The following is an 18,366-nucleotide window of genomic DNA, read 5'->3' as shown; positions in this document are numbered from 1 at the left end:
AAATATTACCAGTTACAGGTCTAAGTTTTATTATTGTATTTATTTTTTAAAGTTCTCTACAAAATGTGTTTTGTGCAAGCAAAGCCTGTGCTTGTTCACACTCAAATCCCTATGTAGCCTAGAGGTCATCATAGCCTTACATGTTCTGAATTTTCAGCATGTTTGAATGGGCTCATTAGTAGGCCATTTCCATTTATAACATTTTGTGAATATGCCTTTTGATATGTTTAACTCACTTTTTTTCTTCAATAATATTTCTAGTCAATATAGGCATTATATTGGCAGTTACCGTTGTTAATCAAATGATATTCTTCATTGATAATCTACGAGATGTTTCCAACTATAGACAGACAGAAAGTCTGTCTTTGCAGACAGAAATGGAGCATAACTATAGTAATAACTTGTGATTCTGAGGGGCCTGGATTGTGCACATTATTGTTGAATTTCAGTCCAAGGAGGCATGTAGGTAGATAGACCACAGCATTTGCCAGTGTTTTCCAATGCCCATTTTCAAAGCATTCCGCTCAAGGCTCTCTCCCAGAGAAAGTGAGCACAACCCCTGAATGTCCTTTGAGTGGTGAACCATTCTTGATACACAAGGGAAACTGTTGAGTGTGAAAAACCCAGCAGCGTTGCAGTTCTTGACACACTCAAACCGGTGCGCCTAGCACCTACTACCCTACCCATTCAAACGCACTCAAACCTTTTGTCTTGCCCATTCACACTCTGAAGTGCACACATACACAATCCATGTCTCAAGGCTTATAAATCCTTCTTTAACCTGCTTCCTCTCCTTCATATACACTGATTTTAACAGGTGACATCATTAAGGGACCATAGCATTCACCTGGTCAGTCTATGTCATAGAAAGAGCAGGTGTTCCTAATGTTTTCTATCATATCCTGAGCATAAAGTCCAGGTAAGAGAGGTTTTCTAGCCTAGCTAACAATATACTTATTATGCTGAGAGGTCTCTTATTAGCTTAGCTAAGTACAATAGCCCAGGTTGTATTTTTTTGTTTTAAGTAACAGACGTAGTACTCACGTGATGGATGCTTCACAAAAAGGCTTTGCAGTTTGCTCTGAATATACTAATAGCAATAATAGCAAGTTTCAGGTTTTAATGGTGTGTTTTATGGTTTTAGTGTCTGTCAAAGACAAAATTACCTTTGCCTAAACATCAGGTGCTCTAACTTTCAGAGACCCGCAGCTGATGAGACTATAGCTCTGAGCTTGTTTGACTTGGCAGGAATTGGACCACTGGTACTAGGTCTGCACTGGCCCTCTCAGGAGAGTGAGTTCCAGGGAGGGCACCCAATACACTAGGATTAAACCTCCTCCCTTTTTGTGTTTGTCCTGGATGGTGGGTCAGCCTGGCAGTATGTGTGTGTGGTTTGGGTTCCTGGGGAGATACGGTGAGAGTGGGTTTAATAACACAATAGCATGTGCAGACTCACAGTCGGATCCCTCCTTTTGATCCTACATTAAGTCATGGCTATTCAAAGGACTTATAGACATGCCCCATCACAATATACTGTAACCCCATCACACCATGGTTGGCTCTACTGCTGAGGACAGCGGTGAGCTACAAATAAACACTCAAGCACACACAGAGAGAGAGAAACAATGTCTCTTAGGGATAACTCTTCTGAAAGGTCACTCTAAATTAGATGTGTTAGATCACTGATGGGCAACTTTGATGTGGTTGGGGGCCACAAAAAAATATAAACCCCATCATGAGGGGCCGCAGTAGCTCACAGGCCTGCATACCCACACATGCAGCTTTTTGGGCAAAACATTGACAGCGGAGAGAAATGTAAGTTTTAGAGTTAATTTCTTCAATTCTACACATTTTGTCATGGGACGGAGAGAAATGTTTGCAGTTTTTAATATGATATCTGAGTGAGAATGACTAACTGATTTAAAGAAGCAATAAAACTGGCCTTCTTTAGACTAGTTGAGTATCTGGAGCATCAGCATTTGTTACAGGCTCAAAATGTCCAGAAACAAACCACAAATGCTGATGCTCCAGATACTCAACTAGTCTAAAGAAGGTCAGTTTTATTGCTTCTTTAATTAGCACAACAGTTTTCAGCTGTGCTAACATAATTGCAAAAGGGTTTTCTAATGATCAATTAGCCTTTTAAAATGATAAACTTGGATCAGCTAATACAACGTGCCATTGGAACACAGGAGTGAAGGTTGCTGATAATGGGCCTCTGTACGCCTATGTAGATAATTCATTAAAAATCCGCTGTTTCCAGCTACAATAGTCATTTACAACATTAAAAATGTCTACACTGTATTTCTAATCAATTTTATGTTATTTTAATGGGAAAAAAATATTGCTTTTCTTTCTAAAACAAGGACATTTCTAAGTGACCCCACACTTTTGAACGGTAGTGAATATATAGTATTTTTGGGGGTAACTCAGTCGGGGTCTCAACTTATTGAGAGTTAGAATAGTAGAATACACAAGGTGCAAAGTGATCCCAAACTTTTGAACGGTAATGTATGTATGTATGTGTGTGTATATATAGAATATCACTCAAAGGTATGAGGACTCCCCTTCAAATTAGTGGATTCGTCTATTTCAGCCACACCCGTTGCTGACAGGTGTTTAAAATCGAGCCCACGGGGCAGGCCACCAGTTGCCCATCCCTGTATTAGATGATGCTGCACTGTAGTTCACATCATATCAGAGGTTGGACTCTCACTTATCCCAGCCAGACTCCCAGGAGAGTCATTCAATGGAGTGAATGACTGCCAAACATAACCAAAGGTTTCTTTCACCATCTTCACTCTTTCCAACATATTCCTCCATTGACAATGAGAGCTAAACTTAGTGTATGTGACATCTCTTTAGGAGGGTGTCAACCAAATTAGGCTGGGTTTCAGAGCAGCGAGCGAGCCTTAATTATTATCTCTTGTCCTGTGTTGTGTCACTACACAGCCCCTGTGACACACTACACTACATTGCCTGCCTGCCTGTATCAGAACACTGCTCTTATCGTGGCAGGGCATGGCCACATGATCTGGCTTGTTCTTTTCTCAGAACTACACTACCTAGATCTTCTTTGGGTTCTGAATATACAGTACCAGTCAAAAGTTTGGACACCCCTACTCATTCAAGGGCCTTTCTTTGTTTTTACTGTTCTACATTGTAGAATAATAGTGAAGACATCAAAACTATAAAATAACACATGGAATCATGTAGTTACCAAAAAAGTGTTAAACAAATCAAAATATATTTTAGATTCTTCAAAGTAGCCACCCTTTGCCTTGATGACAGCTTTGCACACGCTTGGTATTCTCTAAACCAGCTTCACCTGGAATGCTTTTCCCACATATGCTGAGCACTTGTTGGCTGCTTTTCCTTCACTCTGCAATCCAACTCATCCTAAACCATCTCAATTGGGTTGAGGTCGGGCGATTGTGGAGGCCAGGTCATCTGATGCAGCACTCCATCACTCTCTTTCTTGGTCAAATAGCCCTTACACAGCCTGGAGGTGTGTTGGGTCATTGTCCTGTTGAAAAACAAATGATAGTCCCACTAAGCGCAAACCAGATGAGATGGCGTATCGCTGCAGAATGTTGTGGTAGCCATGCTGGTTGTGTGCCTTGAATTCTAAATAAATCGCTGACAATGTCACCAGCAAAGCACCATCACACCGTCCTCCATGCTTCACGGTGGGAACCACACATGCGGAGATCATTCTTTCACCTACTCTGCGTCTCACAAAGACACGGCGGTGGGAACCAAAAATCTCTAATTTGGACTCATCAGACCAAAGGACAAATTTGCACTGGTCTAATGTCCATTGTTTGGGTTTTTTGGCCCAAGCAAGTGTCTTCTTCTTATTGGTGTCCTTTAGTAGTGGTTTCTTTGCAGCAATTTGACCATGAACACCTGATTTCACAGTATCCTCTAAACAGTTGATGTTGAGATGTGTCTGTTACTTGAACTCTGTGAAGGATTTATTTGGGCTGCAATTTCTAAGGCTGGTATCCTCTGCAGCAGAGGTAACTCTGGGTCTTCCTTTCCTGTGGCGTTCCTCATGAGAATCAGTTTCATCATAGCGCTTGATGGTTTTTGCAACTGCGCTTGAACAAACGTTCAAAGTTCTTGAAATTTTCCGCATTGACTGACCTTCATGTCTTAAGGTAATGATGGCCTGTCATTTCTCTTTGCTTATTTGAGCTGTTCTTGCTATAAAATGGTATTTTACCAAATAATGCTATGTTCTGTATACCTCCCCTACCTTGTCACAACTGATTGGCTCAAACACATTAAGCAGGAAAGAAATTCCACAAATTAACTTTTAACAAGGCACAACTGTTAATTGAAATCCATTCCAGGTGACTACCTCATGAAGTTGGTTGAGAGAATGCCAAGAGTGTGCAAAGCTGTTATCAAGGCAAAGGGTGTGTACTTTGAAGAATCTCAAATATATACAATATATTTTGATTTGCTTAACACTTTTTTTGGTTACTACATGATTCCATATGTGCTCATAGTTTATGTCTTCTACAATGTAGAAAATAGTAAAAACAATGAAAAACCCTTGAATGAGTTGGTGTGTCCAGACTTTTGACTGGTACTGTATGGTGTACCAAAAAGTGTATTTTTGCCAAAATGCCAAATTTAATGGACTCAGATGGTGGTCAGTTTTTAACCAGTTGCTCAACTGTTGAGAATCTAAACTGGGGTAGATTTTGTGGAAGTGGAACACATGGAGAAATCAAACGGGATCAAACCTTAGCTTTGACTTAACGATCAAGACTACGTCTTTCGCAATCTGTGTACTGTTACTGTAATATTAATGAGATGTTTCCTGAAACCACCCACAGTGTGAGGTGTTAAGGAGACACGGTTTTGGGAAGACCCTAGTCTGGAGTTTAGGCTATATTAGCCCCGTGAAACATGGCAGGCCTGGCGTGCTGGGTGTTCCCTTACATGCCATATAAGGGACCCCCCCCTCCCACTGCCACTGTGCTATTGCTTTCTGTAGAGTGGTGACTATTCTTAGGCTGTCACTTCAGCTCTTCTAAACAGGCAAGACCTCTCTTCCTCTGGCTCTCTACTCTCTTTTGTCTCTCTTTCTCTCATTATTTAAAAAGGGTTGGGCGTGAATTACATATTTGTCTGTGGCTGTACTGGGTTGGTTTTTAATTTGCTGTGCTCCCAGTCTCATTTGACATTTCGGGGAGATATTGTATCTTTTTTTGTCCTCACCTGTACTTTTATTTTTTTTACACCTTTTTTTCTGCTTTCAGAGGCTACTTGGCTCCTGCCACACCCCCTCTACCTCCATTTTTGGACACCACTTTGTGGGAAGATTAAACAACACAAGCAATCAAAGCCTTTGGAAGAATGAGTAGCTACAATATTTCTCTGAGTGGGCCGGCCCCATGGGGCTTCCGATTGCAGGGAGGCAAGGACTTCAACATGCCCCTGACCATCTCCAGGGTAAGAGCTTGATTCATCCAACTCAGAGTACATATAACCATACTTTGTACACACACACACATGAAGATATTTATACATCCCATAGCCCATGTGTCTTTTGACCAATGAGATGATCCTTTGTCCTGCATTAAGCTTGAATCTCAATGTTGTGGTTTATTTGACGGTCAGTGCTTGACGCAGTCACCCAACCCTTGTATGACGTCAAATATTGTATTACCGCTACGGTACTAGTACAGTACTTGTAGGTATGTTAAACATGGTGGTCCTTTTTGGGAAGTTTGGTTGATTTGATAGATTGTTTGGGATGCAGTGTTATTATAGTAGTTTCAATACTTTTGTCTCATTGGTTGGTAACATTGTGTGGTGTTGACAATCCAGTGCTAAAGCTTGGCCTTTGCTGAAGTCTGAGAATATGCTTTGTTGTGTTTTACCTTTTACTGTAGTAGTATGTTCACCTTACACATTGTAAAGCCCTAAAGGCCATGCATAAAATGATGGTGAAACTCTGCAATGTGAACATATAAACCCGAAATTGGTGGATGGTGAGGATGTAGGCCTACTTGTGTATTTTCAGTCTGGAATCATGGCATGGCGTATATAGTTACTTCAGTTGCTACTCCAGGTGTGGTTATGCCTTTTTGAGTGTTGCGTTTGTGCTTTCACGACCCAATATGTGGATTCATTGCCCTTTCTTCTTAAACACTGAACCGATTTTTCGCCCTGTAATTTTGAGGTTTCGAGGTGTATTTCCCCACTTTGTTTTAGCACCGCAAGTAAGAGGTGTTGTGGCCTGAATATCACAAGTTATTGTCCGGGAAGAACAAATCCATTTTCTATGAATATCAATGCCATTCAAATAGATATTTGTAGAAGAGATATTTCTTAGAAGAAATGAGGAAACACGCTGGAATAATAGGAGTCTGGTATGTATGCTCTGGTGTGTGTTCCTGAAGCATATGTGTTCATAACGGGTGCATCTTTGGATATATGTGCATAACTCACTTGTAGATTACCTTGACAGTATGTTAGGACTGGTACCTGTAAATGTTAGTGCGTGTGTGTGCGTGCACGGATGGGTCCTTTTCTATTTCTAGGCCCCAGGTGAGGAAAGTCTCTCCACTCAGTTGTGTGACTGGCTGGCATTGGAGGAACCTGAGGTTGGAGAAAATAGAGGCATATAATTAGACCCAGGGGTGTCAAACAGTGGCAGTTGGATATGCTCCACATTGAAAGGATTAAATGGCATTCCGTCACCCATCCACATATACATTGTGGCCACAGAACAATGTTCACTGGACAGGCTCTCCATTTGTCCCTCTACGGTGATGAAGACTCTCTGTCATGGACTGGTTTTCAGCACCCACACCACAGAATAGAAATGATGCACAGCCAGATGCCGTGCCTGTCAAAGTAATGTCTCTGTCTTGCTAGTGAGGTTTATTCTGCACATCAGAGAGGCAGAAGTTGGCAAGGAGAATGCAGCTATTTCCAAATCAACCTATTGCCCCGTCTCCTTACTTGATCTGAAAGGATTGGAGAAGTGTAAGCCACACAGTAAAAAGTCCACCTACTGTAGCATTTCAAAGGGCAAAGTAGTATAGCTATTACTATTGTTAATACAGTCCTTTCAGATCTACAGGAAGTGCATAGGGATAGGGGCAAGGGGTCCATTTGGAATTGGGGCATACATGTAGACTCAGCATGCACTAACTTTTGATTTCAGTGAGCCTTTAGAACTGGTTGTTGAATACCTTACTGTACAGTCTTGTATAGAGTATGCCTGCAAGCTGGGTTCTCCAGTCTGCAGCACAGGAGCACAAGGCCCAGTCACTCAGCACTCTGACAGGTGGAGAGGAACTTCCGCCTGCTTAGAGCCGCTGCTCCCGCCTATAAATAGTTCCTGTCCCACCGGTGGAATGCTGTTTGTTTGGGTGGTCCATGACGGCTGTCTTTTTTTTTTCCATAGCCAGGTGTGACAGAGAGAGAGAATGTGTGTTGTGTTGTAGCCTACATACTTTGCGCACACTGTATGATAGAGAGGGAAGTTAAGAGGGTGGGGGGGTTGGGTTGTTAAATTTCTGATGACCAAGCTGCTGCTTGTGTCACTCACATGTGACGGCCTGGACTGCACAACCTCAGCCCTGTACACACATACTGCACAGCTACTGTGGTGGTTCCAATTACCCATGTCATGTTACAGTATGTCCGTGATATAGCTGGCTACATAAGATCTAGCACTGTGAGACAGATCCCCAGGGGCGAGGTCTGGTTGGATGGATTATGGCTGTAAAAAGACGTGTTGTGTTATAAGGTGCTTTGTGTGCGGTACATCTCAAGCGACTTAAAACATGAAAGAAATTCAAATCTGCTGCTAAATCTGAAACATTATTATAACAGTATAGCTATAAAGGTTGAGTAAACTTCCATTATGCAGGCACAAGTAACATTACATTTTTGAGGCTGGAGATTATTCTTCCTATTTGTCTGCATGCTTTACTGTATGTTACGCTGGGTTTATCAGGGTTAGAATAGTTAAAGGGATTTTCGAGTACTTTCGTATACTTTTTAGCCAGTAGTTCTGAAAGTAGCGCTCACGAGCCAAAAGTGGTCCCCGAAAATTGCGTACTACGTCGCATATGTGCAGACACAGTGCATTTAGAAAGTATATATATTTTAAAATTTAACTAGGCAAGTCAGTTAAGAACAAATTCTTATTTACACTGACGGCCTAGGAACAATGACGGCCTACGACAGATTTTTACCTTGTCAGCTCGGGGATTCGATCTAGCAACATTTCGGTTACTGGCCCAACGCTCTAACCACTAGGCTACCTGTCGCCCCGGTAAGTCAGTTAAGTATTCAGACACCTTGACTTATTCCACATTTTGTTATGTTATTCTAAAATATATATATTTTTTTAAAGATCCACAAGAACACAGTGGCCTCCATCATTCTTAAATGAAATAAGTAGGAACTTATTAAGACTCTTCCTAGAGCTGGCCACCCGGCCAAAGTAAGCAATCTGGGGAGAAGGGCCTTGGTCAGGGAGGTGACCAAGAAACCGATGGTTAGTCTGACAGAGCTCCAGAGTTCCTCGGTGAAGATGGGAGGACCTTCCAGAAGGACAACCATCTTTGCAGAACTCCACCAATCAGGCCTTTATGGTTGTGGCCAGAGGGAATCCGCTCCTCAGTAAAAGGCACATGACAGCCCGCTTAGAGTTTGCCAAATAGCCCCTAAAGACACTCAGGCCATGAGAAACAAGATTCTCTGGTCTGATGAAACCAAGATTAAACTCTTTGGCATGAATGCCAAGCGTCACATCTGGAGGAAACCTACAGTGAAGCATAGTGGTGGCAGTATCATGCTGTGGGGATGTTTTTCAGTGGCAGAGACTGGGAGACTAGTCAGGACCGAGGGAAAGATGAACAGAGCGAAGAACAGAGATCCTTGATGAAAACCTGCTCCAGAGCGCTTAGGACCTCAGACTGGGGCAAAATTTCACCTTTCAACGGGACAACGACCCTAAGCACACAGCCAAGACAATGCAGGAGTGGTTTCGGGACAAGTCTCTGAATGTCCTTGAGTGGCCCAGCCAAAGCCCGGACATGGCAGTGATGCTCCCCATCCAACCTGACAGAGCTTGAAAGGATCTGCAGAGAATAATGGGAGAAACTCCCCAAATACAGGTGTTCTAAGCTTGTAGCATCATACCCAAGAAGACTCGAGGCTGCTTCAACAAAGTACTGAGTAAAGGGTATGAATACTTATGTAAATGTGATATTTCAGTTTATTGAAAAAAATTCTAAACCTGTTTTTGCTTTGTCATTATGGGGTATTGTGTAGATTGATGAGTAAAACAACAATTTAATCAATTTTAGAATATGGCTGTAACATAACAAAATGCGGAAAAAGTCAAGTGGTCTGAATACTTTCCGAATGCAATGTATGTGCACCACATCATTGCTCTCTCTCTTCTATGGATGAATCATGTGCATCTTGCTAGCTGTCACTCATATGGCAAGGGACTGAAGCTCATTGGTTGAACTGGAATGGCTAGGGGGCTGGCCCACGTGGGGGGAAAATGTAGGGAAAATGGCGCAGCAGAGCATCCAGAAAAACAGTTGCTTTCAAACTAGGGGTTTTGTGGCTAGTTGAGGGAAGACAGTAATTGTGCTCAAAGATGATGGATGTATGAACTACATATTGACACATCAACCCAAAGCGGGAGGTTTGAAAAATACTTAGTAGTCGCGAATGTTCTGGAGCATGTCTTAAACGCTAGGTCTGGCTTTGGGTATACTGCAACAGGTTAAGAGCTCTAACTTTATACAAAATGGTTCAATGACCTGGTTCAATGACCTCTCTTCCAAAATGCGCTAATGCATTACATTTAAAAAATATATTTTTATTCATGTACATGTATGTGTGGGCTTGTGTAAGATATATGAATTAGATACCATCACCTTTGCCAGTGAAATGTCATTTCAATTCTTGGCTTAAGTTTAAAGCATTTGAGCTCAGTCTGTTGCCTAAGATACCATGTACAGCAATGGAACAAATCAACTCCGGTGGTTTGGTTCATGTGAAATGTTTACAATTCATTGATACCCCTGGAATTGTAGATATCTACATTAGATAATTGCCCCAGTCTCGTAGAGGCGATAACAACCGTGTAGACCAGGGTTTTTTAACTCTGTTTGCCCCAGGGGCCGCATTCGTTCTTCATTGAGGTTCCTTGCCATCAACATTTGCAAAAAATTGTCCTCTATCTATTGTTTTTGGAATTTTTAATGCTCTCTGACTGTCTAATGATTATTAGTAAGCCGGACCGTCAAGAAACTGTATGAATGTAGGTCCATTATCATTTCTACACAGTTTTAAATTAAAAAATAAATAATAATAATTACTCAAACCACCCGCGGGCCGGATTGGAGCGCCCGGACCGTAAGTTTGACACCCCTGGTGTAGAGGTGAAAACAGGAGTGATGCTAAAGCAGATACCATATGGGAAGCACGAACTTGAAACCCTGCTATAATATCAAGCAGCAGACCGTGATAAATACCTCACTGTGAGGTTGGGATGAAAATAAACCTCGTTGGAAGAGAGGCCTTTCAAAAATATTTCCGCAGTTTTCAAGTGGGGCACTGTGAGGTTGGGATGAAAATAAACCTCGTTGGAAGAGAGGCCTTTCAAAAATATTTCCACAGTTTTCAAGTGGGGCACTTAATTTGTCCACATTCCATAGTCCGTCCTGGCTGGCTTGCATGTGACATGGCTTCTTTGTGTGACAAAAATCAGCTGCTGTCTCTGTCGTCCTCAAGAGAACAACTCATCAAATCAGACTTTATTTGTCACATGCGCCGAATACAACAAGTGTAGACCTTACCGTGAAGTGGGGGTACTGGTACTGAGTCAGTGTGCGGGGGTACAGGTTAGTTGAGGTAATTTGTACATGTAGGTGGGAGTGAATTGACTATGCATAGATAATAAACAGCGAGGAGCAGCAGTGTTCAAAACAAATAGAGGGGGAGTCAATGTAAATAGTCCGGTGGCCATTTGATTAATTGTTCAGCCGTCTTATGGCTTGGGTGTAGAAGCTGTTGAGGAGCCTTTTGGTCCTAGACTTGGCGCTCCAGTACCGCTTGCCGTGCGGTAGCAGAGAGAACAGTCTATGACTTGGGTGACTGGAGTCTCTGACAATTTTATGGGCTTTCCTCTGACACCGCCTATTATATAGGTCCTGGATGACAGGAAGCTTGGCCCCAGTGATCTACTGGGCCGTACGCACTACCCTCTGTAGCGCCTTATGGTCAGATACTGAGCAGTTGCCATACCAGGCGGTGATGCAACCGGTCAGGATGCTCTCGATGGTGCAACTGTAGAACTTTTTCAGGATCTGGGGACCCATGCCAAATCTTTTCAGTCTCCTGAGGGGGGAAAAGGTTTTGTCGTGCCCTCTTCACGACTGTCTTGGCGTGTTTGGACCATGATAGTTCGTTGGTGATGTGGACACCAAGGAACTTGTAACTCTCGACCCGCTCCACTACAGCCCCGTCGATCTTAATGAGGGCCTGTTCAGCCCGCCTTTTACGGTAGTTCCTCGAATGTGAGTCACCATTTTATTGGATTATAAATTCCCCATATTTATGAGGGAGCACTGTGACATTTCCTTTTAATATTGGACTGCTATAAAAAACTAATGTGGCCTTCATAAGATGTCTGAGAGAAATGTCAGCAAGGAGATCCATTAACTCAGAATACGAAATGTGTACATAGCAAACCTCTGGGGTGCAGTAAGGAGAATAGCACTGAATTGGAAAAGGGGCATACCTAGTTAGTTGTATAATTGAAATGTGTCTTCCGCATTTAACCCAACCCCTGAATCAGAGAGGTGCGGGGGGCTGTCTTAATTGACATCCACGTCATCGGCGCCCGGGGAACAGTGGGTTAACTGCCTTGCTCAGGGGCAGAACGACAGATTTTTACCTTGTCAGCTCTGGGATTCGATCCTGCAACCTTTCGGTTACTGGCCCAACGCTCCTACCCGCGCTATTGAGTGCCACATGCAGGATTGCTGGTTGTGATATGATCCTTTCTATTCTGCGTTGCCTGTTAGGACACCTTGGCTCGCAACAATTCATGTTATCAAGAAGTTTTATGGGACTCATGAAAGTGATTAAAACAAAATGTAATTTATTTGAGCTTCTTCAACTGTCCTCCAATATAGCCTCAGAAGATCACGTTTTACAACAGGCTTTAATCTGATCTGTAATAATCCTTTATGGAAATTCTGTTTGCAGTTTGTGGCCTCAGCTGTGTCATGCTGCTATTAAAATGTGTCTCTTCTCCTCCCCTGGGCAGTGGCCTAAGTTGTTGAGTTTCGAGTGTCTTCTCACCTTCCGCAATAGTATTTGTTTCAATTGAGGGAGGGCTGGTTATCCAACACAGAAGGGCTCATGTGACAGTTTTAGTCAAAGCTTCTTGGCTATAGTATGTTGCGGTAAAGTGGTCATTGCTTACGGCCTTTAGTCTGGCTGTGAGATTTGATATTGACAGATGAACACAAATCCCCTTGAGTGGATGCGGGTGATTATGTTCTTTCTGTTTGAGTGTCGGCCCAAGATCGAGGGCAAATGGGGCCATGCTTTCAAACTTTAGAGTCATTGCCTCTCATACACTGATCCTCATGTTGGGTATGTGACCCTGTCTGTGACGAGATGGATTTGAAGAGCTGATTCGTTCATTCAAATCAGTAGATACTGTGCACCATCCATCCATCACTAAACACGTCTAATTACCTTAACGTAGGCTAAATGCAACCTTGTGTGAAGGTGAAGTACATCATGTTTATAGTGCTATTCTACTTGATATTGCCTGTCTGTTTTACCCTTGGATCGCTGAGTTGTAAACCTTGTAGAGCGTCGGCCTTGTAGAGTTGACATAAATCAGTATCATACACTAGACTTAAATACTGTACCTGTCTTAGAACCAGCAGACAAGGCACACCCTCTAATCTCCATCTGGTGTACATTAGATAAATGTCAAACTTCTCCCCTTGCCCCAGGATTTAACTAGGTCTGCTTGATGCAGTTTGTACCCTTTCAATTTACTGTGCGGTCTGAATTCCCCCACTTCTCCGAATCCATACGGAATTAAGGGGGTTTATGTATAGTTTTATGGGCCGTATCTTTCTCCCCAGTTAAATCGTTTTATGGGCCGTATCTTCCTCCCCAGTTAAATTCCCTCTTCCTATCAATCAAGCTCACTGCAACTCTAAACAAGATGTAACCCTCCCCCCACAGTAGCAGACTGAAGATTGAGGTCCTGAGCAGTCAGTAGGCTGCTGACTCAGTCTGATAAGGTGTCTGTGATGTTAGCCCTGGTCTCACAGGCCTCTGCATTCCAGCACCCCCCCTCCAGGCCTGTGGTACGAGAGCCAGTGACTGGGGCTGCTGACAGGCAAGGCTGTTTTTAGCAAGCCACTGAAGGTCAGCGCTGCTCGGCAGATTGTGAGGGCTATATATACCAGCAGGGCCCACCTCCACACCTTCAGGGGTCAGGGGACCGGGTTGGGACTTAGAGCCTGGGGTTCCCAGTAACTCAGCCTCTCTTAGTCTCTTTGTCCATTGGTGTCAACGGTTGGTGAATGTCTCCTGGAGCCTGTGATGGCTGTGTTCTCATGGTGTTTAATTGCTGTTACTGAGAGGTAATTTGGACTGTTGACCTGTGAAGAATCATTAAGGTTTTCCCAAGGCAGACTAGGACTGCTGGGTAGAGCAGGGGTGTGGGGGATAGGATATCGGGTCACCCTGATTCTTTTTGAGCTTGCTAGCAGAAACTAACCCAAAACTCAAGCTTTGGTCTTCAAGTATGTGGCTTGTAAAATTACACATATTTTGGACAAATTAAACACTTCTTCTGTGTAAATTTGGTGTAGACCTTATTTTCCCCTGAAATGAATACCATACTAGCAAAAGACCTTCTGGGTTTTTAAGTGTTTACCTCTTATAAACCTGTTTTTAATTTATTTAAAAGCATTGGGTGTACATTTCGAAACTTCAGAATGATCTTGTGAAAGAGCAGTTTGAATTAATACGTATTGAATAAATGTGTAGGGGAAATATAGATGAATCAAATCAGAAGTTCTGTATACTGTGTCATGATAAGTGGACAAACCCATAATGAACAAAATATGAATCAAACCATGATCTGATGAAGCGATTCCATCATGGCAGTGGCAGGCCAGTGAAACTGTGATACAAGAGTGTGGGGCCTCATTTCAGCATATCAATACTGTAGCTCTTTGGCTGGCAATCACTCTTTCTTTAGTTAGCTACTGTATTTCTGACTCTTTGCTGATTTCCCTCTTTCTTTCTCTATAGTTTTTCCCTTTTGCCTTTATCTCTTTCAAGTCAAAGGGCTTTATTGGCATGGGAAACATATGTTATAGATAATAAACAAAAGTGAAATAAAAAATGAACAGTAAACACTCATAAACATTCCAAAGGAATAGAGACATATCAAATGTCATTATGGCTATATATTTCTCCTTTCGAGCTCTCTCTCTCTCTGTGCCCCCACCTTCCCTCATGGTCTTTGCCTGGCCCATAGAACAGGCCAGTCCTTTGTGTGTTGTGAGTGCACAGGAGATTTGAGCAGGCATGTCAGCCAGCCATTCACCCAGATATCAATAGACCAGAGTCGGGGTGGAGGGTTAGTACAGGTTTTGTGAGCCAGTTGGTAATCCACTCCTCACCCTCTCTCACGCCCTTTGTTTTTCCTGGTTGCCCCAACATTTCCTCTTGTTATTTGCTTGGTGGCTCCAGTGAGAAACAAAAGTTTCAATGAACTTGGATTTTGTAGCTTATTTAGTCAGCGGTTGGGGGGGGGTTCTACTCATTTATTGATGGAGAAAGTTTTCCATTTTAGTCATCATTGGGGGAAAGATTGTCTAAAAACTGAGCAACACCTGTTGCATGTTTTACTCCAGTAGCAATGTAATCACTGTGTTATCTCATTTCCTGCATTATTACAGCGTGACCCTGATGGTCAACTTGACTGTAAGATGGAGAGGGTCACTAGTAGAGGGTGACCGATTATGATTTTTTATTTAATTTAAATGTATTTATTTATTTGTAATAATGACAATTACAACAATACTGAATGAACACTTATTTTAACATAATATAATTCATCAATAAAAATCTATTTAGCCTCAAATAAATAATGAAACATGTTCAATTTGGTTTAAATAATGCAAAAACAAAGTGTTGAAAAAGAAAGTAAAAGTGCAATGTAAAAAAAGCTAACGTTTAAGTTCCTTGCTCAGAACATGAGAACATATGAAAGCTGGTGGTTCCTTAACATGAGACTTCAATATTCCAAGGTTTTAGGTTTTAGGTTGTAGTTAATATAGTATTTATAGGACTATTTCTCTCTATACCATTTGTATTCCATATACCTTTGACTATTGGATGTTCTTATAGGCACTTTAGTATTGCCAGTGTAACAGTATAGCTTCCGTCCCTCTCCTCGCTCCTCCCTGGGCTCGAACCAGCAACACAACGACAAAAGCCACCATCGAAGCAGCGTTACCCATGCAGAGCAAGGGGAACAACTACTCCAAGTCTCAGAGCGAGTGACGTTTGAAACCCTATTAGTGCGCACCCCGCTAACTAGCTAGCCATTTCACATCGGTTACACCAGCCTAATCTCAGGAGTTGATAGGCTTGAAGTCATAAACAGCACAATGCTTGAAGCACAGTGAAGAGCTGCTGGCAAAATGCACGAAAGTGCTGTTTGAATGAATGCTTACGAGTCTGCTGCTGCCTACCATCGCTCAGTCAGACTGCTCTATCAAATATCAAATCATAGACTTAATTATATCATAACACACAGAAATACGAGCCTTTGGTCATTAATATGGTCGAATCCGGAAACTATCATTTCGAAAACAAAATGTTTATTATTATCGCATATACCCTGACTCTGCGTGCAATGAACGCAAGAGAAGTGACACAATTTCACCTGGTTAATATTGCCTGCTAACCTGGATTTTTTTTTCGCTAAATATGCAGGTTTAAAAATATATACTTCTGTGTATTGATTTTAAGAACGACATGATGTTTATGGTTAGGTACATGTTGGAGCAAGACAGTCCTTTTTCCGCGAATGCGCACCGCATCGATTACATGCAACGCAGGACATGCTAGATAACTACACATGGTTGATGATATTACTAGTTTAACTAGTGATTATGATTGATTGAATGAAAGTTTTTTATAAGATAAGTTTAATGCTAGCTAGCAACTTACCTTGGCTTCTTACTGCATTCGCGTAACAGGCAGGCTCCGTGTGGAGTGCAATGAGAGGCAGGTGGTTAGAGCGTGGGACTAGTTAACTGTAAGGTTGCAAGATTGAATCCCAGAGCTGACAAGGTAAAAATATGTCGTTCTGCCCCTGAACAAGGCAGTTAACCCACCGTTCCTAGGCCGTCATTGAAAATAAGAGCGTGTTCTTAACCTCTAATTCCTCCCAAACCCGGATCCGGGAGCACCCCCATCAGTAAAAAAAGCTGACTAGCATAGCCTAGCATAGCGTCACAAGTAAATACTAGCATCTAAATATCATTAAATCACAAGTCCAAGACACCAGATGAAAGATACACATCTTGTGAATCCAGCCATCATTTCTGATTTTTAAAATGTTTTACAGGGAAGACACAATATGTAAATCTATTAGCTAACCACGTTAGCAAAAGACACCACTTTTTTTACTCCACCAGTTTTTTACTCCATCAGTAGCTATCACAAATTCGACCAAATAAAGATATAAATAGCCACTAACCAAGAAACAACTTCATCAGATGACAGTCTGATAACATATTTATTGTATAGCATATGTTTTGTTAGAAAAATGTGCATATTTCAGGTATAAATCATAGTTTACCATTGCAGCCACCATCACAACTCTCACCAAAGCGACTAGAATAACTACAGAGACCATCGTGTATTACCTAATTACTCATCATAAAACATTTCTTAAAAATACACAGCGTACAGCAAATGAAACACACAGATCTTGTGAATCCAGCCAATATTTCAGATTTTTTAAGTGTTTTACAGCGAAAACACAATATAGCGTTATATTAGCTTACCACAATAGCAAACATCACAACAGCATTGATTCAAGCCAAAAATAGCGATAACGTATAAACCACCAAAATATATAAAATTTTTCACTAACCTTCTCAGAATTCTTCAGATGACAGTCCTATAACATCATATTACACAATGCATATAGAGTTTGTTCGAAAATGTGCATATTTAGCGGCACAAATCGTGGTTATACAATGAGAAAAGTTGCCAAGCTGCCCAGAAAATGTCGGGAGAAATCTTTGGAGAGGCACCTATTCTAATCAATAAATAATCATAAACTTGACTAAAAAATACAGGTTGGACAGCAAATGAAAGACAAATTAGTTCTTAATGCAATCGCTGTGTTAGATTTTTAAAATGAACGTTACTGCGCAATACAGCGTGCGCTAAAGCGAGACCGCACCAAAATTCATGGCGGAATTATTATTTGACATTTGTCAACATAAGTACGAATTAACAGCATAAAGACTGCTTACTATTTGCTGAGCTTCCATCAGAATCTTGGGCAAGGTGTCCTTTCTCCAGAACAATCGTCTTTTGGTTGAAAGATGTCCTCTTGTCCTGTCGAAATAGCCGCTAACATTAGCTATGTGCCGGTAAGGTGTCCAACTGGTGATAGCGCGTCACAAAGAAATCCCAGAAAATCGCAATAAACTGCTATAAGTCGGTTTAAATTAACTACCTTATGATGTCTTTAACAACTATAACGAATAAAAACATGACCGGAGATATAGAACTGCTAAAACGAAAGCTTTGCAGGACGCCATTGTGATGTCCCTGCTGCGCCAGGCGCCCCGTTGAAAAGAACGGTACTTCCGTTCCACGGTCTTATATAGGGCCCCAGATGGTGCAATCCACTCCATTCAAATTCTCACCGCTTACTGACATCTAGAGGAAGGTGTATGCAGTGCATGTAGCCCCATAGCTTACATGGGGACTTATAAACTGACCCCAGAACAGGGACCTCGATTTCAGAAATCTCACTTCCTGACAGGAAATGTGCTGCAGAATGAGTTCTGTTTCACTCAGATAAATAATTCAAACGGTTTTAGAAACTAGAGAGTGTTTTCTATCCAATAGTAATAATAATATGCATATTGTACGAGCAAGAATTGAGTACGAGGCAGTTTAATTTGGGAACGAATTTTTACAAAGTCGAAATGGCGCCCCCCTAGTGTCAAGAGGTTTTAACTGACTTGCCTAGTTAAATAAAGGTGTAAAAAAATCGGCCAAATC

The 18,366-nt window shown here is 41.9% G+C and overlaps 1 protein-coding gene across 1 annotated transcript in view; it reads left to right on the top strand.

The window, feature by feature from the left end:
- Nucleotides 1-5,282: 5,282 nt before the first annotated feature.
- The window catches only part of LOC120017405 (LIM domain-binding protein 3-like), a 55,652-nt gene continuing 42,568 nt past the window's right edge, over nucleotides 5,283-18,366 (top strand). Inside the window, exon 1 of the mRNA XM_038960154.1 lies at nucleotides 5,283-5,469. Within this exon, the coding sequence (XP_038816082.1) occupies nucleotides 5,374-5,469 (96 nt within the window). The 5' untranslated portion in view covers nucleotides 5,283-5,373. The remainder of the gene's footprint in view (nucleotides 5,470-18,366) is intronic.

The sequence above is a fragment of the Salvelinus namaycush genome, chromosome 22 (assembly GCF_016432855.1).
Source record: "Salvelinus namaycush isolate Seneca chromosome 22, SaNama_1.0, whole genome shotgun sequence".
Classification (NCBI taxonomy): domain Eukaryota; kingdom Metazoa; phylum Chordata; class Actinopteri; order Salmoniformes; family Salmonidae; genus Salvelinus; species Salvelinus namaycush.
This window is presented reverse-complemented; position numbering and strand designations above follow the sequence as displayed.